The sequence below is a fragment of the Parasteatoda tepidariorum genome, chromosome 3 (genome assembly GCF_043381705.1).
Source record: "Parasteatoda tepidariorum isolate YZ-2023 chromosome 3, CAS_Ptep_4.0, whole genome shotgun sequence".
NCBI classification, from domain to species: Eukaryota; Metazoa; Arthropoda; class Arachnida; order Araneae; family Theridiidae; genus Parasteatoda; species Parasteatoda tepidariorum.
In genome coordinates this window covers 62020161-62043826 of record NC_092206.1, presented here as the reverse complement: position 1 = coordinate 62043826, position 23666 = coordinate 62020161, and the positions used below count along the sequence as shown (strand labels likewise).

The window sequence follows — 23666 nt, the reverse complement described above, 5'->3', positions numbered from 1 at the left end:
TATATATATATATATAAACACACTTATATATATTATGTTATAATATATTATAAACACTTTCTTGAATAAATGTAGAAAAAAATCCATTAACTCTCAGTAATATCTCTAAGTGGAATATTTCCATACTTTCAATTACTTTCTGTTCATGAAAAAGAACTGAAAATAAATCTAAATAAAAATAGAACTATTCTATTAACTTACTAAAAGACATAAAATGATTCCCCAGTGATTATTCAACCTAAATTAAATTATTCTTGGAAAAAGGTTTACATTATGACCACCGGAATTGGAGAGGTCAGTAGCACAGCTTTCTAAGAATGAAAAGCTATTGATTATATTTGAGGTCATGTCATTTGTTAGAAAGTCTGATATGCTAAACTATAAAGAAAAAAACTGATAATAGAAATAAGTACTCTTTTTGTACATTGAAAAATAAAATACTCGTTATGAATTACCTTTAAACGTAATTACATTTTTATTTGAATTGGAAATATGAGTTTAACAATTGCTTTTTTCTCTTCATATGTTATATTATCATTTTTCTGTTACTAACTTAAAATAATTAATTATCTAAGTACAGAGCACACAAAAAAAACACAATAACTTTTGATCCAGTAACGAATTTTTACGTACTAAGATACAATTTTAATGATTGGAGAGGCTAATCTAAAATATGCTATTCAATTAGTGCATATTTTAAGTTACGAAAGCAGACACAACGGTTTGTCTGAATAAATACATCTTTTTTTTGACGAAGTTTTCTTTTCTTTTCTTTTTTTTTTGCTATTTCTTGACCCTTAAAATACATAGTTTTCCGAATTCTGAAAAATAGAGTCACAATAGTTTACTTAGAAGAGCGGTTGAAAGTGTGAACTCCTAAAAGTTAATTTCTTCCGAATATTCCACTTCACTTAACGAACTTTTTAAGAGAAGCATAAACTTTTTGCCCTTGATTATAAGAGCTTGCTGATCTAAAGATTTCAAAAATATTTTTTAATAATTATTTGTGATTTAATTTAGCAATAATTTTAAATTGTAAGGCATACAAACTTATACATCATATCATCGATATATTTTTAAAAAATAAATCAAAATTTGAACAAAATCCGTTGAATAGTTTAAAAAAATACAATTTCAAAATACCTCTCTTTTTAAATTTTTTAGATATTTGTATTTTTTAGATTCCTATTTGCCTAATTTTAATTTTTTGTGTTTTAAAATTTTAAGTTATATAATTGTATACTTAACTATCAAAAAACGGTCATTTTTAAATTAAGTGGTGCATTAGCTTCAAAAAATTTAATTACCTTTTAATAAACAAGTATTATAATTGCAAAAAAAGCTTAAATGGTTTCAGATATCCAAAAAAAAAAATACATAGAAAGTCAAATTGTTAAGGAGTCTAAACCTTTTGATAGTTTTCCTATCTAAAATAGAGGATCTCAAATTTTGCTCCAAAAAACATTTTCTTATGTTCTGCAAAAAAGGATATTTCTAAAAAAATATGAAAAAAATTTCAAAAAAAAATATATCAAACTTATTTTAAAGTTTAAAAAAATACGAAAAAAATATTAGTTATTATGATATTTTGGGCTCGCGATGTTAATAAAAAATTTTAGTATCAATTAACTTTCACCGTTCAGGTAAAATATTGATTGCAAGAATTTTTAAAGTTTGTAATGGGTTAGTTTCAAGTCCATCATTCGAAAAATTAAAATTCCTGTCAAATGATAACAACAAATTACACATTGTAAACGTCACACAAATATAATTCCATGATATAGATTTTAAAAAACTTGTCTAATAAATTTGAGCTTAACTAAACGGAATAAAAAAAATTAATTAGTGTCATAGAGATAAAATAATCAAGTTGTAACGCAGCAATATTTGAAGTAAATTTATATTTTTTTCATGTAAAATTTTGTGATGTATATTGTGATATTTTTGTCTGAAAATTTAATGTCCTAATAATGAAATGATTGCAAACCGCCAATACTATTTTGTCATTCCATGCAATAAATGCTCGTACTAGATATAGCTGCAATATAAAAATTTAATGCTCCACGATGAATTTTCAGTTTTAAGGGTGCCCCGTATCTGAAGTAGTTAGAAACTCTCTGATCTAAATTATTAAAATAATGAATTTCAGACTGTCCCTACTACATCATCGTATTTACAAGGGTCCAAAATTCCAAAATCGTTCAAGAAAGGGTGTGTTTATTTAGAAATGCTTAGGATTTATACTTTTTTAATAATTTCATAACTTAAAATGTCATTTGCACGAATTAATTATCATAAGACAGCCAAAAACTCATATGGATTATCATATGGAACCAAAAAAGCTCTATATTGCATTGATAAAAATAGTTAAAGGGAGGAACGGTTTTGTTAAGTTAAAAAAAATAAGTAACGCCAATATGCAAATAAGGTATTAGATGATAACTAAGCTCTTCCCGGACAACTCTGCCAAGCAGTGCTTGTGATTTCGCAAGGCAGTGGTGCTGTGATCAAATTTGTGTAGAGGTACCTCATATGCTTGCCGAAGCTTGAAACATTGTAGCTTGTCGCAATCTTTTTTTTTTTTGACACATCGTTAGTATAGCCAGCTGCCGTCTTCTAGAAGACGATGCCACAAGATGGCGGACAGTTGCAATACTCGAAACGGGCCAGTCACAGTCAACCTGTTGTAAGAACCTCAGAATTTCCAGAAATGTGAAATGTAGTGTGATCTCTTTGGAAATAGTTAACAGAGATAGGAAATGTGGTCCACCGACCTGGCCAAGGCCTCAAAGAAGCAACAACGCAGGCTCAAGACAGTTAAAAACATCTATCCAGAGGGATAGGTCCACGACAGCATCACAACTGTCTCGCAACCAGTGCAACAGGAACAACCATTTAACGGATAACAGTGATCCGGAGACTTTATGCTGATGGATGACGTACCAGGTCTCCTGTAGTCCACATTCCTCTGACAGTGAACCACCAAAAGGACGGTGTAACATGGTACCGTACCGAGAACACCTGTCTTGGACATAGGCTGATTGGCAGTGCGTTATCTTCAGTGATGAGTCACGACTCAGTTTGGACAGAGACTTGAGACGTGTTCTCACCTGAAAAGAACCCAAAAGTCTATATCGGCTTTCGAGCCGTGGTGTCTTACGGGACAGAGCACTCGTCCCCCAATGAGGTGAGCCGGTTTCGAATCCCAGCAATGGCTGGCTGATTTGAATTCCACACCCATCTGGCACCGACCACAGTGAGGACGTAAAATATCCTCAGTGGTAGACGGATCATGGATTAGAGTCCTCTTGTAGTCAAGTTAACAGTAGGAGGTTTTGTGATTTTCCTCTCCATGCAATGCAAATGCAGGTTAGTTTCATCAAAAAGTCCTCCATCAAGGCAAATTTCTCCCAATACTTGATCCAGGAATACCTATGTCTTCTGGATTGGGTTCAAAATTACAAGGCTACGGAGTTGAACATAACCTGAATTGCAGTAGTAAACCCTGAATTGGGTCGGTGTTCAGCGACGGTTATAAAATAAAATATGTCGGCCCTCTAACAATGTATAAAATGACCTCTATGGTCGAAGCGGTGTAATGGTGTGGGCAAGTATCATGGCAGGCGAGCATACCGATTTTCAAGTTTCCGATAGAGGAACTCTTGTAGGCCAGACGAGATCTATCTAACCTATGTGAGACTTTCCTACAGAGTATATGGAATGAATTTCATCTTTATGAACGATAACACCTATCCACACAGGTATCATTTGGTGAACGAATGTCTTCAATCGGAGGATATTTAATGATTGGAGGGGCTTGCGATGTCCATTGACCCTAATCTTATGGAAGATGTACGGGACGTCCTTGGACGTTAAAGATCAGCTCCTACGACTATCGATAAGCTCAAGGAGTGAGTGTGGTTTCCACAGGAAAGGGCCCTAGTGAACTACATGAAACGCTGATGCGAGAGTTGTGTAGCTGTTGAGGCAATCGTATACCCCATTAGACATGTTTTTCTCTGACTGAAAAGGTGTCGGTCAGCTGCAGTGCTGGACAGATGACAGTTTCCTTATTTAAGGTACAGATTATGCCCATTTTTGTTTTTCCACATATTGGTCTTATGTCGGATGATATTTTGGCTAGATTCAGTTTTATTTATTTTGTCAGTGGAGTTTGTTGAAATCAAGCAACTTATTAAAACTACTAAGATGTACTGGTTCTTATTTTGAGGAATAAACGTCTAGAATTAATCAAGTAACATAAAGAGATGATGATAAATGATTCGTAAAAACCATTTTTATGTTACAAACGAGTGCTTATTAACGTATTCTTTCAGACATACGTACAAACGTATTAATACAATCAGAAGTATAGATTGATAATTTGAAGTAGTAATTAATATAGAAGAAAATATAATAATAAATAGCTTTCTGTGCTTTTGTGTAGTTTAAGAGATGGAAAGGTGTCAACTCATACCTCAAAAACTAATATGGTCAGCATAAAAATATTGAAAAAAGAGAACATTTTTGAGATTCAAAATCCATAAGAATAAAATAAAGATTAAATAAAATTTTGTGGAAAACATAACAAAAATGACAGACAAACAGAGTTCGTTACAGACAAAGAAACTTTTGGTAAAACGCAATCGCAATTTGTTACAGCTAAAAATGCTATATTTCAATCGATAATCGGGTGAAAACAAAATAACTTTCAATGTTTCTTTTTCTAACGTAAATATATCAAAGTATTTCTTGAGAATACTCAAAATTAAATAGATGTAAATAGAAAGGTTAAGTAAACATTAAGCGTAGTTTTTAATAGATTAGAGATTTAATTTATTAATTCGCTGTTATATTTTGGTTTACAAGCCAATTTTTTATGCGTTTTTATTATTGCTTTGTTTATACGTTTAGACGCTTTTTTTACTTGTAGAAAGATACCTGCCATAAAAAAACCTTCAAAACATCATAAAGATATTCAAATTTTTAAAGAAATTTTTTAAAAAAAAATTTGACTTGAAAAACTCATACTATTTTTAAACATTCAAAGAAATAAAAAATTATTCAAAAGCTTCTGAAACATCAAAATGTAGAAATAAATTAACAAAAATAAAATAAGGTGTTACTCAAGATACAACTTCAAACAATACGGAGAATGGAAATGTAGAAAAAACTATCAGAATCTATATTATATAAAACGCTAATACGTACGTATGTATCAATAAAACCGATGATATTTCTTTTCTCGCGCTGGCAACAGTTTTCATTCTTAATTGAAAGGCTTCGGCGTGCAAGAGCACGTAGTGAGCATCATGGTGGTGGTACTTATTCCTCTTGGCCCAGAACAAGGCTAGACCAAGTCCAGGAGACCGTTCACCGACAGAAAACCAAACACCATCTGCGGATCCTCCAAAATAAAATTTTTCTCCAGTCCCATACAGGTCAGCAAATGATCANTTTGTTTCAGGTCCTATGAGTAAGCAAAAAAGCTCAAGTTGTTTTTACCGAAGCGCTTTGGTAATTATTTTGATAAAATTAACAACAAAATATCTTTTTATAATGTGTGATAAAATTTGGTAAATGGGGTAAAATTTCGTAATTTTATAATTACACCCTAAAGCATTGCATTAAAACTATTTATTCGGTTAAATGTACTTTTCAGTTTTGCATTTTTTAATGAATGTGTGATAACAAGTATTATAATTTTGAAAACCAGAGCTTCCGGCAAACCGTTACCATATGAACAGAACAATTACCAAATGAATGATTTAAGTACTGTATATTTTGGTTTTATTAAAAGAATTATGGGTTTTTTACCAGAAATTTCACTAACATACAGAACTGTGACTTAAATAGAATTTTTTTCTTCGTCAAATATCTGAACAAATTTTGAAATCTAGGCTTAAACTATGATTAAATAAGCTTATACCTCTATTCAAGTCAAAATCTTCGTGACGATTGAGGAAAACACTTATTTTTTATCTCTAAGGAAACTAAATAAGCCAATTTTAGTAACACCTTTTTAATATTTAAATATAAACTCCTAATTATTGGATTCTCCGATATAGGTCGCTCAATATTTCTTTGATATACTACGCTTTTTGACAGTTTTTTCAATATTCGTATATCTATTTGAAATAAATGTGGGTTATTAGATAAGAATTCGAATTGAAAATGCAACTGTGTTACAAGAATTTTTGAACAAATTGTAATAGAATAGTAAAAAATGAAATAGTTCTTAGATTTATATAAATGAAAGAATCAAGAATTGAAGAATTTTTTCGCTTAGGCTGTGATGATGAAAGGCTTTGCATTAAAAAAATTATCAAACTATGTTATTAAAGACATTTAGATAACGCGATATTTAATTACTTAATTACTGATATGTAAAATTGAATCAATAAAGAGAAAAATGTGATATTAAATGTCTTAGAATATGAAGCTAAATAAAGTTTTGAATTTGAGTGGGATTCGCAGATGTATCATTGCATCTCAGCATTGGTAATAATTTTAAAGGCTTATCTAATATCACCTGGTTAGAAAAACCTCTATTAATTTGTCACAAAGAGTTAATAGTACTTCAGTCAAAAAAATTACTCTTCACGGATTTCTTGCTGACATTGAATCCCTATTCAATTCAGTTTCAATATCTGATCCCCAACCAATGGCATTCTAAGTAACAATTAACTCCAAATTGGAAGCCCCTTTAACGGTGAGCATCAGATGATTCTTCATACGATCTTGAGATTCTTATTCTTTCACTTGAGAGTTATTCTTCAAGTAACTCCTGCGACTATTTTCGGAAAAGTAGTTTCCAAGTTTTCCCTTAAATAATGCAAACTTTTTCTAATAAAATATAAAAGTCTCCAAGGAAAGAAGTTTGCAATTAACCGTTTCAGTGCTGAAAAGTTTTCTTATATATGTGCGGAATGAAATGCGCAGTAATTTCTTCGCACAATAAAAATCACAATTGAGTAAAATGAATAAAAATTGTGATTGATATGAATTCAACTGCTCTCAATAGATGCGAAAATTATACTAACCAACAGCAGCGTCTCCGCATTTTTGGTAGTACAAAACATGCATTTTTGGCCCATAACAAGCGAAGCGCGATAGCGCTTCACTGCACTCAAACGGTTAAGGATAGAAGTTTCCATCAAGGGATAGAAACTTCTAATAGAAAATTTGAAATTAAGAACAGAAGTTCTAAACATGGGATAGAAGTTTCGAATAAAGGAAATAAATTATTAATTAAGGATAGAAGTTTTTAATATTGAATAGAAGTTTTCAATAAGTTAGGGAACGAAATTTTCCATTAAAACATGGAATTTTTCAATAAAAGAAAAAGTTTCGAATAAACGATAGAAGTTTTTAACAAAAGAAAAAGCTTTCAATGAAGGAAATAAAATTCCAATAAAGGAACGAAGTTAACAATTAAAAAGTTTTACTGAGGTATTACAACCCCTCGCATATTATGTACGATTTGCCGTTACGAATATATTACGTCTGTTGATCAACCTTTCTTGATCAAAACTCTATAATTTACTTGGTTACAGCTTGTGAGACGCATGTTGAACAGTAATCAAATTTTCTCCACTGTAAGTGATGATACTCAAATTTCAGCATTCTTTCTACTACCTGACACTTCTTTCAGACCTACATTGAAATACTTGCTTCTTGAGTTTCACAAGCAAAATCGATTTAAAATTAAAATCAATCGCATTCCCCAGATTTCTTAGTATTTCCTGAGAGTTTGATTTAAAATGCATTTTCAATTTTAGGTTTTGACCTCAATTTATATGAGCTCTAGAATGTGTGTAGCAACAATATATATAAATCTGAGCTGGAGCAATAAAATATAGCTTAGTATTAAAAATAAATAGCAATTTTTTAAGAAAAAAAGAATATTAAATTTTTAAAAAGCAAAAAATATTCAAAGGCAAAATTGCACGTTGCATCAACTTACATCACAAGAAGAATTAATTTCAATGTAATAATATGATTTTAAAACTTTCCTATAATAAAAGCCTTTACTGTAGTTTTAATCTCTGACTTCGGTAATAATTACCATTAAATTTTTAAATACTTGCTTTGAATGAATAAAATGAAATTTAAAAACTACCTGACAAATCCTACTGAAATAGTATGATCCACTACTTGGTTTTTGGCCAATTTTCTTTTTTCAAGCCACTTTTCTTTCGGGACTAAATACAAGTGAAGTTCAACCAACTGAAAAAAAAATTATTGAATAATATTAAATCCAACAAATGTAAGCATTGATTGCATATAAAAAGAGTATAATAAAAGTTATTTAAAACTTTACAAACGATTTATTTTCATATGGGTGACAGCTTAATAGTTTCAATATAAAGTCAAACTGTTAGAGATTTTGGAACAATTATGTTTCGATATAGGTTTGATATGATGGTTTAACATTCACCTCGCTTTTTTGAGAGTGTATTTCCTCCTAACCATTACCTTAAGATATTTAAAAACACTTAAATAATGTTGCCCTTAAATATCAAACTGATTTATATATAAAGTTTGGCAAAAATACTTGACTTCCTTGCGATGAAAAACATACATTTATTTTTGTGAGATACTTTTTTAATAATATTCATGCTGCTCCAGCAGCTATATTTATCATATGGTTAAATAAAAATATTGTTTGTGTTATAAGTGAAAATATTTCATAAAAATGACTTTTTTAGCAATTAAAATTTTGCACTTACTTTAATGAGCTACTTTACTTCCCAATGCTCATTCTGTTGCTGTTTTTATTTTAACCTAATGTTTATAATTAAATAAAAGTAATGAAAAGTATAAGAATGATTAAAAAATGTTTGAAAATAATTTTGAAATAAACAACATTTTGTACGATTAAAACTAGAAATTTATTTTAATAATTTTTGATTCCTGATGCTCATCGTGTTTGCAGTTGCTATTTTTATATTAGTAAGAAATAATTATTTTAATAGGAATTTTAAAATTAGATAATTATTAATACTCATTCCAATATTAGATAATGTTCGAAAAATCCAATTTTTTTGTCAGGTTAAAATTTTATACATTTGCATTAATAATTTACTTTGTTTACTAATATTCATTCTGTTACATCAGCTTATTTTTGTCAAATGGTTTAATAAAAATAATAACTATGGCATTAATAATGATGAAAAAATATTTGGAGAGAACAATTAAACGAATAACACTTTTAACGATTAAAATTATGCAATTGTTTTGATTATTTACTTTGATTTTAATTTAAATCACATTTGAAATTATGGCTGTAAAGATAATTACATCGAAAAGTTTTATTGCATATAAAATTTAAAATGAAAATATATCCTAATAAATCAAACAAATGAAAAGTATGCTGTATACTGAGTTGTATAAAAATAATTAATAATCTGTTGAAGAACCGTTTTTTTATTGACATTACGCCATCCTGTTTGATATACTTTGTATTCGATTACCTAAGCAATTAATACCTAACTTATTCCATGCATCAAAAATACAATTAACAAGTACATACATAGTTGAATATCGCATCCTATTTTTATAAATGTTTCTTGCGAGAAATCCTTAATTTTTTTCCCTATTTCTATTTTTTTACATTTGTATCAGAAGAATATGGTGACCAATTCAAAATATTTTTTTTTTGTTCACACTAACTTTTTAAAACCTTAGATGCGTGGGAAGATACTTAGTAGAATAAGAAGTTTAAACCTCCTAGAAGACAACCTTATGCTAACAGCTGCTACTTTAATACTTCCAAATACGATTGAGAGTTCATGTTTTTTAGTATCAATACTAAATCAGTTTTAGAACATGTTGAAATTCAACAGTAAAAAATTACAGAGCCTCTTTTAAAACAACAATTCTAACAGCGAGTGCTAAAACTGTCAGAACCGTCAAATTACAGCGTTTTTATCAGAAAAGTATGACGCACTTTTCCAATTTTTTCCAATTAATATTCTACTGCATCCATTACTGCTTAAACGTTGATCTGTTTTCTGTTGATTTTTATAGATATGGTGAAACTCATACGGCAGTTATTAAGAATTCTTAAAACTAAGAATTCTTAGATTTAGAAATATTTTTATGGTGCTCACTTCTAATTTGTCAAGAAGATATTTTTACAAGACAGTTATTCAAACTATGTTCATCATTTCCTTGAATGACGTTATCTTTTGATATTTCTTTCATTTTTTATTCCGAATGCATTTTCAATAGCACTTTATGATCTTTTTATATAGGTAGAAATATTTTGAACTTACTAACCTTTACTGCATCTAATCCATATTTTCTTATTTCAATTTTGTTTAACTTAATTCCAAGCGTCATTTTTAAAACTAAAGCGTGGGGGGGGGGAAATATTTTCTTCAAAATAAATGAAAACGATATTTTTCGAAAATGAAAGTTAAATCTTCTAAAAACTAAATAATATTTTGGAAACTTCAATAAGAAGTAATAGTATTTATAAAGTATAAAAGCAAAGTAATAAGTCTTTATGTAAAAATAAATGACAAATATTTTCAAAATAATTGATTAATTGGTTAGTATAAGAAATATTTTTTAAACATGTTATAGCAAACGATTGCGTAAATAAAAATCAATACAATGTTTAAACGTAGCATTATCGTTTGTTTAATAAAAACACAGCTGTCTTTCAATTTACGAACCGAAGCATATAAGAACAATTATTTGAATATTCAAATGATTAAATAAAAAAGCAGCTGTTATTCCTTACTAATAATTTTAATTTTACTTTATAATTATCATTTTCTTGAAAAATGGATTAGAAATTCGTTTAAAGGCAATATCCATTTGTCTTATAAGAATATATTAAAAAGAATTTTATGTCTTTGGTTCATTTAAAACGGAATTTGTTTTCAACCAATATGATAATCTAAAAAGCACTATAAAAAAGATGTTGTTTTTATTCCATAAATGCTTTTTAGTTTCATCAATCAAATAGTTTCAAAAATAATTTTTAATATCATGATTCCTAAAATTAATATACACTACCGGTCAAAAGTTTGCGAAAATTTTGAAATCTACAAAAAAAGGTCTAAGTTCAAATGTTCATAGAACTGCGAAAAATCGTTCAAATTTCATGAAAATTTGGTATGTTCTAAAGTGAATCCTTTACAGTTAGTTACATATGATCAAATTGCAATACTTTGCTTTTTGTGAACTGAATCCAGCTTTTCATCATGGGTTGTTTTTATGGTGAAAAAAGTTGTTAAGTTTGAACACTTGCCAAGCTTGCAAAAAAACAAATTTTGTACTTTCTGTTAATAGAAAATAGTTATTTGAGCCGTTCTATGTAAGCCCTCAAAATTTCAGATCGATTTGATTTTTTTTGACGAAGTTATAGAATTTTGAAAAACATGTGTATTTTTCTCGATTTTTGAGCATTCCACATATGCGGTCTTTTGGTCTATACATCTTCTACCAAAGAACTTTTTAATTTTAATGCTTTCTATATTTTCAAATAATTAATATTGATTATAAAACAAATATTCTTATTCATTATTGTAATTATTGTTATTACAAAGAATTTATTATGAATATAATTAAAACAATATCTCATAGATGTCACATTTCATCTAAAATTTGTTTGTTCTTGCAAACGATGCTCTGATATTTGAATCGAAGTCAGTTATGGGACATTTTACAACAGGAATGGAACTCTATATCACTTGAAGTGATTAATGGTTTATTAGAACGAATGCTATGCATATGTAAGGCTATAATAAAAGCAAAAGGTGGATGGTTCGAGGAATCTAAGATTTAAATGTTAATTTATTTAATTACAAAATACGAATAAGAATATGTTAAATATTTGACCTGTTGTAAATAAAATAGTTTAATAAAAATGCAAATTTTTTATACTATTGTTATTATTTTTTTAGAATTATTTATGTAATTATTGTTATAACTTTTTAATTTAATTTAATATAAAGTAAAAATATCACAACAAAACTAATACAGGTAAGCAATAAATATAAACAATAAATATAAACAATAATAATTACAATAATGAATAAGAGTATTTGTTTTATAATAAATATTAATTATTTGAAAATATAGAAAACATTAAAATTAAAAAGCTCTTTGGTAGAAGATGTTTAGACCAAAAGACCGTATATGTGGAATGCTCAAAAATCGAGAAAAGTACACGTTTTTCAAAATTCTATAACTTCGTCAAAAAAAATCGAATCAATCTGAAATTTTGAGGGCTTACATATAACGGTTCAAATAACTATTTTCTATTAACAGAAAGTACGGAAATTTTTTTTGCAAGTTTGGCAAGCGTTCAAACTTTCGAAATTTTCTCACCATAAAAACATTCCGTGATGAAAAGCTGAATTCAGTTCGCAAAAAACAAAGTATTGTAATTTGATCATATGTAACTAACTGTAGAGGGTTCACTTTAGAACATATCAAATTCTCATGAAATTTGAATGATTTTTCGCAGTTCTATGAACATTTGAATTTAGACCTTTTCTTTGAAGATTTCAAAATTTTCGCAAACTTTTGACCGGTAGTGTAACCTAAAATTAATAAAAATAATAAGTAATAAAATAATAAAAATTCCTAAAAATAATAAAATTAATTTTACCGCACTTACGGAGTAAAATGTATTAACTGTGCACTTAAAACAATGTTACAATCAAAGATGATTTTTGTTTCCATCAGTAATTTTCCTTTTGAATAATTTCAATAATATGAAATTATAAATCTGAATTGTACAGTACAAAATTATAATTACGGAATTATCGAATTTTAGTTGTCCCAAAACTTGTACAATTTGGAATTTCGTGACAATATCTTTTACAAAATTTTCAGAAAACTGTAGGAACTTATTGATTTTGCTCAACGCAGTATTTTCTTTTCTATTTAGAAATCCTCAACAGCCTCATGCTTTATTTTAAAAAGTTGCATTTTTTTATATTTCAAAAAAAATTAGCATTGATAAGCAAAATTATACTAATATTACCTGAATTTAATTAATTAATATTCCCTGAACTTATTTAATTTAGTCACTTCATTTGACTTAGCTCTTTAGTGTGGGTTATTTCTTGGCAACATAGAATAATAATTTTTTTTGTTCCGGAAGGAATAATTCTAAACAATGATTTGAATCTTTTGCCATTGGAAAAACTGTGGAATAATTCAAAGTAGCTTATTATATAGTAACCAACAAATAATGAGTAAACCACAAATAAATTAAGTAATTTAAATATACGGTCATATTTATATTACCGAAATGACTGCCTGCTTTTTTTTACTTTTCTTATGATTTCTTTTTATCATAGCACGAAAGGCCTATAGCAAAAAATTATTTAGTACAAAGTTATTATAGCACTTCTTTCTTTGTTATTCAGCACAAAATTTCTATTCAAAAATCTTGCAATAAAATAACACCTTAACAATAGTATAAAATTTTAAAGAGAATGATATTACCCAACGATATAACGCAATCAACGAGAGAAAAAAGCATATCGCATTCATTAAAACAACCATTGCATCAAACAACAAATTTTCTATTTTGGTTCTATAATGTCACATAAAATCGTATTTGTTTTGGAATAAAACAACAATTCAGCCAATGGTGTTTAAGCTTTAATTCTGTTTTTACTGATTACAAAGAAATTTAACAATAGTATAGTTGCTGTTCCTAGATATGTAACCATATTGATAAAATTATTGAGAGAACATCTTCGCACTCGAAAAATTAATGTATCAAAATCGAATTTATTAATCAATTAAATTAGTGATAGTGACATAAAAATTGAAAAACAAAAACCAAGTAAAAAGAACTAAAACTCCCAAGTTTTAGCCAAAATATTGATGTGTACAACTATGTATTGTTTTGCATTGTACATATATATTTTTGCTGTTCTCTAATTATGCATGTAGGATCTAAGTGTGTTGTCATGTTGTTTAATTTTTATATTGTTAGCGAACTCAGAAATATTGCCTTTATTTTTTTCTATTTTTAATTTTATTTTTATTTTGAATTAATTGTCTCTGTATTAATCTTATATTAATTGCTTTCACTCTGATTTACTATAACATCATTATATACATAACTTTACTTCACTTCCCCTTCTTTTCTCTTCATATTTTTCCGCTGAGTAGCAATAGATAAATAAAAATGTTATTTGAAATGTTCTTATATGCAGAGAGTTATCTACTTTAGAAAAAGTGAAATAATAAATATATTCATTAGTAGTTGCAAATTAATTTTAAAGCAAAATAAAATGTGATTTAATGAAACATTAACAAAAAAACTAATAAGGTGTCAAAAATGATTAATTTAAACACCTTGAAATTTCAACTGCTAAGCAAATCAATTTCTTATTTTTACAATGCTTTCATCCATAATGATTCCCAAATTTTACATATTTTTTGTTTTTATCTATCCTCAAATATTAACTTTCAACTTTTAATTTGTGTGCCTTTTTTGACTCCATATTTAAGAAGGATTTTAAAAAACATATATTAAGGATAGTCATTAAAGAACACCCAGTATGACTAAATGAAATGAATGGGATGCTTGACATTCTAGAGGACAAGTAAAGCTACCTGAATTTAGATAACACAAGGAAATTAGATTTAAGTATTCCACTTGAATTTAAGTAACATAAACCAATCACCAGCTCATCAATTTATATTAAAGCTTAGTTTACGGTGCAATTACGTAAAATTTCGAAGCAATTATTAGAGATTAGCTAGTAAAGATCTCTCTCTTTTAATAAATTTAAGTAAATAATCTTTAAATTCCTAATATTTTCCCTGGTTTAATTTGATAAGTATTAAGATCCATATACCACTATAGTTCTCTCTTCCATTCACCAAGCGTATGCCATGAATTAGAGGGAAATAACCTCATGAGAAGGATTCATTGAACAGTAACTTTACGCATCGGTAACAGTATCGAACAAGTCTTTATTTTTCGTATTCGTGTCAGATACCTTGTTTTATTTCATTTACCTTTCTTTTTTCATTACACTCATCCATAATAATTTCACCCCTAAAAATTTATTCAAACATCTAGTACCTTTTCATATTAAGAGCATTTTTACTTATTTAGTTACAATTCTAAATAATATTTACTCAGGATATGGTTTTCTTCAAGCAAGCACTTCAAAAACACTTCATTATTCTGTATATATTTTTATATAAAAGTAAAATATTAAGGCGGCTTAGATAATGATTACGCTTGTTTTCTAAGTGAATGTTTTAAATATACAAGGATGAAGGCCGTCTTTTTTTAAAAAAAGCAAAAAATCATAAATTTTCAATAATTCTTACATGGTTTTATTAGAAATTCAAAATTAATGCTTGCTTAGACTTAAAGGTATAACGTTTTTTTTTTCTTTCTTCTTCTCTACACTATTTTAGAGACAATGCATTTTTAGACCCTATAACTGTTTTTGCATGCCATGATCATATAAGCTCTCCACTATATTCCGGATAAAGCACTGAAACTTATTCTGTACCTTTTTATTGAAGTATAATTGCTTAAATTACGAGAACGCGAATTTAATACCGTCTGGGGCTTCAATAAATGTTCTGCGAAGCACTGATAAGGCGATGAAATTTAGACGGGCTTTAAGGGAATGGTGAAAAGAAATGACGAGCAAGTTCGTAAGATTTCTGTTCGAAAACATTCAGTGTCCACCAACATCATCAAACCTTCGATCTTCTGCGGCGAGTTCAATGAAATATCATCACACGAACATTATAGATTAAGCTTGTCGCCAAGTGTCTACCATTTTTTTTTTGAACTTTTGGCTTGAATGTGATGAAGCTCTTTAACGTGTTGAAAGATGAGGATAGAACATGACAGGGAGCTGGTATGGCATGGATGCATAAAAACTGTCATGTAGTTTAATTATGTATTTGCTAATCATGTAAAATAGGTACACAGACGTTCATTTTTTAAAATAATGTGTATATATATTAGACAATAATTGATTTTTTGTAGGTCTAAACAGTATAGATGATCTTATCTAGATCACCATAGTATGATTTGAATATTTCTTGTAGAGTTATGTTTACCTTTTTTGATCTATGACGTCTGTATTTATATAATTAAAAACTCTAAATAATACACTGTATTAAAAATCATTTACCCGATTGCCCTGCATAATTTGGACGATGCGTTGTCATTTTAAACACTAAAATGAAACTGCAGTTATAAAATCTAACAAATTATAAGAATAATCACTGAAAATAAGTTAAATAAGAGATTGAAGCAATTAAGAAAAGAATGGAAATAAAAGATTACCATAAAATAATAAAGATTTAAATAAGAGATTGTTATTTTCAAAGCTTAACTCAAATTTTCCTTACCCTTAACTAACATACACAATTATTTTATATTGACCCTAATTTTGCACATAATTTAAGGGACTTAACTCCAACTTTTTCAAAATACTTTTTTGTATCGTTTCCGAATCTGTCTAAAAGAATACTCTTTTTGTAAGACATCACTAATCTCTAAATCTAATATAATGATCTCAAATTAAATTAGTGATTTTAATTCATATTGATTCTAACCCTTCCTTGATACGAGTGAAAAAACTCGTTTTCTTTTTTTTCCTGCAAAACTTGTTCTTTGGAGATGATGCTCTCTGTGCGATAAAGACAGTATTTTTATTGTAGAACAAGCTTCTTAACTTGAAACATTGTTGTTTAACAGATACAAGTAATTGAAAAATTGAAATGTGCTGGGAAATAATTGTCCAGTTTAGTAATAATTCAAAATAAATTATTTGTGATAATTGGATACTTGCACTTCAAGAAGAAGAACTCCTCCTATACCCACACGTGACCTATGACATCAGCGTCATCTAATCTTTATTATAAAATGACGTATTAAAGTTGAGCTAAGTTTCTCTAATGTTAATTCTATGTTAATTAACTATAATGTTAATTCTAATGTTAATTAACTATAATGTTAATTCTAATGTTAATTAACTATAAGTTAATTTAATACAGAGCCGTATCACACATCGAATTAGTTCAAAACATAATTCCTACTCGTCTACTTCTTTTATTTAACTTATATTCATTATTTGTTTATGTATTTTACTGTAACCGCGATATATTTTTGTTTTGTGTACCTGGCAACTTCAATGCGTAATTATTTTGTTTATGTTCTACATGTCTTCGTGTCTGTTTTTGGGAAAGAATTGAATTCTTTGAGAAATAATCTTCGTGAAAGAATTTAGAATGTATCACTTAAGAGAATTGATACTTGACGGGCTTTGATTACTCGAAACAGAATAGATGCTAACGTAAACAAACTCCACTTTTCAACAACCAGTCAGGAATGAGATACCCATAGTACGTTACTTGCAGGTATCCCATTCAAATTTAAGAGTACATGGCTTACATACAATTGAAAAGGTAAGTATAAGTACAACTTTCTTTTGTCTTTTAAACAATCAAATGTATTGGCAAAAAGTTTTAAAGAAAATTTTTAAAAGATTTAAAGGAAATTTAAAGTCCTCATTTCAAAGTTACCATTTCTTTTAAATAACTGTTCGCATTTTCGCTACACCGAATTTTTTCGCTAAATTTTTTTAACCATTTTTCTATTGTTTCATTATTTATTTTCACCTGTTAATAATTAATATTTAAAATGCTTTATTAGACGTTTTAATACTATGAGATTTAATAAATGCATTTATGTATGGCGTATACAAATGAATTCAAATCACTGCTAATATTATGTAATTTTTTTTCAGAGATTAAAGTAAAGATTAGTATTGTAGGTTTATGTTATGCAATATGTATTGTTAAAAATCAAATTTTCAGAACCAAATTTAGGAAAAAAATGTATCTCCTTTTAATTCACTGGTTATAAATTCATTTTTTTTTCCTTTTTGATAAAACAGAATTGTGCTTTAAACTCATTAAAGCCGTAACATTTATGTCGGTTCAGTTTCGAAAGTATTCTTCAAATACCGAAGACTGTAACAAAACCAAAAATAGTTAATGTTTCACAACATAATGAGCAGTTGTTTAGATTAGGTTAATTTATAGTGAAATTCTTTGTTTCACACAAAAATTGTTATCTCTTAATAATTCGAAAATTTATTTTTAATCAGAACTAATGTTACTCAGTGAAAAGTATTTTGCTTTGAATTTTAATTATTAAGAATTAAAAATGTCTTAGGAAAAATTTTAATCATACTTTCGTATTTAAATGAATATAAAAATATCAAAAACAATAATACAAATATAACTAACAATAGCTAATATGAAAAATCATTAACATGAACTAATGTGGCAATATTATTAATAAAAATTGATATGGCTCCTTATTTGTATGAGGATAATTAATGATGTAAAAATAAACTAAATTCTTTGGGAAAAAGTATATTTTCATAAATGGATATTTTTTTCAGTTTTATTTTCTTTTTATCTTTTAATTAACTTTTTCGCACCATTAATGTTTTCTGAAATAACTTATCAAATAAAAAAAAAAGCTAAAACAAATATAAATATGACTTAATATCCCCAATATGTTAGTAATATAAATATGAAATACTATGATAATAATATTAATAATAACCAATAAGTCAGAAAAATAAAAATATTTATATGACTATAATTAATGATATAAGAATCTATCACATTATTTTAATAACAAAAAAGACAATGTGATTTAAATTTATAAAAATTACTCATCATTTTATGCTGTTTTATATCATCACTAAAAAATTTAAAACACTGCATAACAATAACTAAATGCTTTTAATAATGCAAATTATTCGTTTGAAATACTTCATTAATCATAAATTCACATCAAATCAAATTATTTTAAGTATTTTCTTCTACTTATTTCATATATTTTACACTCATAGATAAAAATTATATTTCTTTCAACATTTAAAAAATTATTAAAATTACCGTGAGGAAATATTGTCAGTAAATTATGCAATTGACAAATCATTTTAGTCAAAAATTATTTTAAATACCTGTTCCGATGGTGGTCGATCATTTTCTTTAAATTCTGAAATATCTTCGACGTTGGAATTAACATCCATCATCTTTAATCCTGATTAACTACTTATAAAACGCAAATCATAAAACATCAGTTCTGCGATGTGTATTGTTTACGATACAGACACGTGAGCTACCTGTCAAGGTATACGATACCTTGCGTGTAAGTTACTAGAACGAAAAATTTACCACAACATTCAAATCAAAGGGCAACAGTTTTTATTCGAAAACGACAATAGCTACGAAATTTTAGTAGCGCCACCTAGTAAACAGTGCCTGGAGCTGCTGCAAACTCAGAGGAATGAAAGCAAGTTTTTTTTAGACAATCAATATGAAGAGAAGTTTCAAAGATAGAAACTTTTGAGATGCGTGAATTGCGTGTAGGTAGTGGGTATTTATTACTTTTCTTTATGAGACAAATAAGTATTAAAAATATGAAATAATTCTACTTTAAAAACATTCAATAAAAATTAATCCTAGTTAATTTTATCCTTAAAATACTTAAAATAACAGAATTTTTTTAAATACATATTTGGAGCAAAATTAAATTAAAATACTCTAAACTTATTGTAATAGATAAAATAATTTTGGAAAAATATAAAATGAAAAAATGTTAGCATTAATTAGAATATTAATATTAATTATGAAATTTTCGAGAAATAAGACCATTATCTTTTTCGCTATATAATTTTATTTATTTTTTGCTTCTGTCAAAATTTTCAGTGAATGAAAAAGAAATTTCAGTTGAAAATACACTCCAAAATAAATTATTCTAATAAATAAGCATAAGTTGATTTAAGGTTTTAAGTAATAGCTATTTCTATTTAGGAAAAAAACTGCAGTTTTTTAATGAAATTTAAAAACTAATACAATGTAGTTTTTATTTTACCTATCACAAGTTTTGTTCCTTGTGAACAGGCTCTAAATGAAACAAAACTGGTAATTAATGAGAACATAATAAAATGCATTTTTATGAGGAAATCATCAACAAAAAATAAATATAAATCAAAATGCATAATATTAAATACTTGAAGTTATTTTTGATTTCATTTTAAGCATTTAAAATTTTCATTACTTTATATTAAACTTTATGCAGAAACACATTTTGTAAAACATATTGCAAAAGAGGTAATATTTCTAAAATATCGTAATACCAAATGTGAAAAAATAAAATAGTTTTATGTTTCTTAATTAAAAAACGCTTTAACTGAAAAACGAATTTGAAATTACGAACGCCCTTCAATTGACAGTTTCATTTAGCAAAATGAAATCAAAATCTTTTGTCTCACTAGTGATGCGTCACGTATTATGCGTACGCAGTTTAATTTAAAAAATCTTTGAAAATAAATGGGGAAATTCACCGTGTCTCTGGTTCTAACAGCTTTTTAATTTTTAGCGTAGTGCTTTGGCAATTATTTTGGTAAAATTACCAATAAAATATAGTTTTATAGTATTTTATAAAATTTGGGAATGAGGTAAAATTAGGTCACTTCATCGTGATGCTTTAGAACTGCTATGGTATAAAAACCATTTATTCGATTTAATTTACTTTTCAGTTCTGCATTACTTACTCAATACGTGGTAATAAAAACAATAATTCTGAAAACCAGAATTTCCCTTAAACCCTTACCATATGAACGAAATGGATGCTTTAAATATCGTGTATTTTGGTTTTATTACCAGAGTTAGGGTACCAGAAATATTATTACCATACAGTACGGTAATTTTTCCAGAACTTTTTTTGTCATAAAATTTATGTGCCTTCGCTTCTGTGCTTTAGAAATCATAATCAAACACAAAAAATAAAAAAATAAAAAATGCACCTAAAAAATTTTTTAAAAAATTGCAACTTCTGTGACACGCGTGAAATACGAATTCTAAGTTTTTTTTAATTGGCTGTCAGGGAGATTAAAAATTTTTAGCGTTAAATGTTTATTGTTTTTCTTTAACTAAGCATTCGATTTAACTTAAACGATAAATTCAAAGCTTTCATTGGGTTTTCCTCATTAAAGATAGTCTCTGTCAAAACTTTTTGAAACATTCTTAAATTTGCAGGAAAACAATAGCTATCTTTAAAGCGAAAAGTTGCCATAACAAATAACCTTTTAAATGCATTTAAAAACTACAAGTACAATAAGTGAAAATGTGTTTGAAAAAAAACTCCTTTTTAATACCTGATTGCAAAAAGTACAACATACTCAAATTATTCATGGTATTCATTCATGTTTTTAAACACAAGAATTTAATGTTTATTAAACGTTATTCAATGATTTCATAAATGTATAAATTTATATTATCAATTGCTTTTAATTGAGAATATGCATAAAAATACTTTCATTGATTATTTCTGTCATCATATAATTCGACAACAAATGTTTCCATTAACAAAAAAAAAATGGACAAGTAAACATGATTTCTTACAAAAACTTTGTCCTGCAGAAAAGCTGTTTTACAGAAACAACTTATATTAATTCCCTCGTATTACACTTGAAGTCGAATTGTATTTAATTAATATATTTTTAAAATGCATTTAAATAATGCTTATAAATATTTTTATAAATATATGGCATTATATATTTTGACAAAAACGAAAAGATAAGTAGAAATGTTAGCTTTCCTACAAACGCACCATCCTTGCAGAGAAACTGTTTTACAGAGACAACTTTCATTAATTCGGTCGTTTATCACTTAAAGACGAATAGTATATAAAAAATGTGTTTTTAAAAAGCATTTTTAAAATAATGCATATAAATATCCTTATAAATATATGGCATTATATATTTTGATGAAAACAAAAAGATAAGTAGAAAACTTGTTTTACAGCGACAACTTTTATTAATTCGCTCGTATTCCACTTGAAAACCTGCAACAACAAAAAATTTTCAGATTACGAAAACTGCAATATAAATGTTTTTTATTCCTTTGTACTAGTAAAGATTTTAGAAAGGTTTAGTAAGAATTTTACTGACTCTTATGCTCTTTAATAAGGTCAATTTATTAGTCCATTTGAAAAAAAAAATTCAATTAGTGTTTCGCAATACTTTAAAATATTATGAAAGTTATTACGCTTCTATCGTTAAACTTTCAGTTTATGATTTGTATTTAATTTGTTTCGAAAACTGAATAACTCAAAATAATTTGAAAGTAGTATAACTACAAGAGTAATTAAAAATTAAATTTTCCAATTTATTTTATATCATGAAATGAGACTGTTGACAGTCTTTTGCTCCAATATCTAATACTATACTACTAAAATAGCTTTTTTTTTTAAATTTTATAAATAGCATAGCTGTTAGCATTTTAAAATGATTTTGCACTAGCATTGACTGTTTAGTATATTTAAAAAATTTAATTGAATTTCAAAATATAATTTTCCTGGTATGTCACAAACAATATTTCCAATAATACCTAGCTTCAAAACTTCCCATAAATTTTTCAATATCTATTTTTTTAATCTCAACCGTTGTAAGCATTTCTAGAATATATGCAGAGGGTATTATTTCCAAAAACGTTGTTGAAAATAATTTTTTCTATCAATAATTTGTTTGTCACATGAAAATCAATCATTTCCTGGCCACTTTTTATTAGTAATTTATAATCAAAATAGATAGTGCCAGCAATCTGTGTCTTAGGTTAAGAGATTGATTAGAATACCATCCTATCAGAACATGCCTTATTTCAGGAATAAAGAACCAACTTTCTTAGTCAAAATCTATTTTTAAAAATTTTACAAGGTGAGTAGGATTTTATGATGTCATTTTCCTGTCTTCTTGAAATCATTAATAACATAAACTATATAGATTTACCTGAGTTATTTCAAGAAATCCTGTTGTTTTCTGCTGAAAGTAAACGTCTTTGGCCGAAATATTAAAGTTAAATGCTGTAAAATGGTAAATTGTCATTATCCTGGCTGTCATTTTCCTAACTTATGAATGCCACGACATTGACACAATTACGAGAAATTTTTTTAAAACAGTATAATGTAAAGAGGGAAAGCAAATATTAACCTAATACCTAGTTTATGTAAGATTGTAATCATTAATGTAATTAAAGTTATGTATGTAATTGAAGTTAGTTATTTATTTAATGATTAATTATTTTGCGCAATATTTTATTCTGTACACATCAACAACAAAAACATTTTTGATTCTTTCTACAGTAGATAAAAGAATTAATTTAAGCAATTCATGGTCCATCTAACGCAAAGGCTTGAGTTGAGTTACTTACTATTAGCTTAAAATGACAGTTTTTTAAACTTTTAAGCTAATATGTCATTTTCCTGGCATTCAAAATTTAGTAAATTTCTACTTAGTTTTTTTTTTTCAGCAAATGTTAATAAACTACACTGCAGTCTGTAAGATATTAATAAATGTAACTAAAGAAATACACAAAAAAAAATTAGATTATTTTGAAGATTTTAAATTTGAAGAAATTTTTTGCTCCGAATTGTCATGTTTCCAAAGAATCACTCATATATTTACATACTGATATAAATACATACATATCCACCGCCCTCCAACGTCCATCCCTGTTTTCGATCATGGGTTGCTATGCAAATCTGAGTACTTGTGATGTCACTTAGAGTTTGTCATAATAATCCTGGGACACCCTGTATTGCAGCAACAATTGGA

General features: G+C 27.4%; 1 protein-coding gene across 1 annotated transcript in view; it reads right to left on the bottom strand.

Moving 5' to 3' along the window:
- The window catches only part of LOC107451190 (uncharacterized), a 148696-nt gene extending 129424 nt beyond the window's left edge, over window positions 1-19272 (bottom strand). Inside the window, exons 1-2 of the mRNA XM_016067207.3 lie at window positions 19011-19272; window positions 8123-8229 (exon numbers count right to left, since the gene is read on the bottom strand). Coding sequence (XP_015922693.2) covers window positions 8123-8229; window positions 19011-19082 — 179 coding nt within the window. The 5' untranslated portion in view covers window positions 19083-19272. The remainder of the gene's footprint in view (window positions 1-8122; window positions 8230-19010) is intronic.
- Window positions 19273-23666: the final 4394 nt, after the last annotated feature.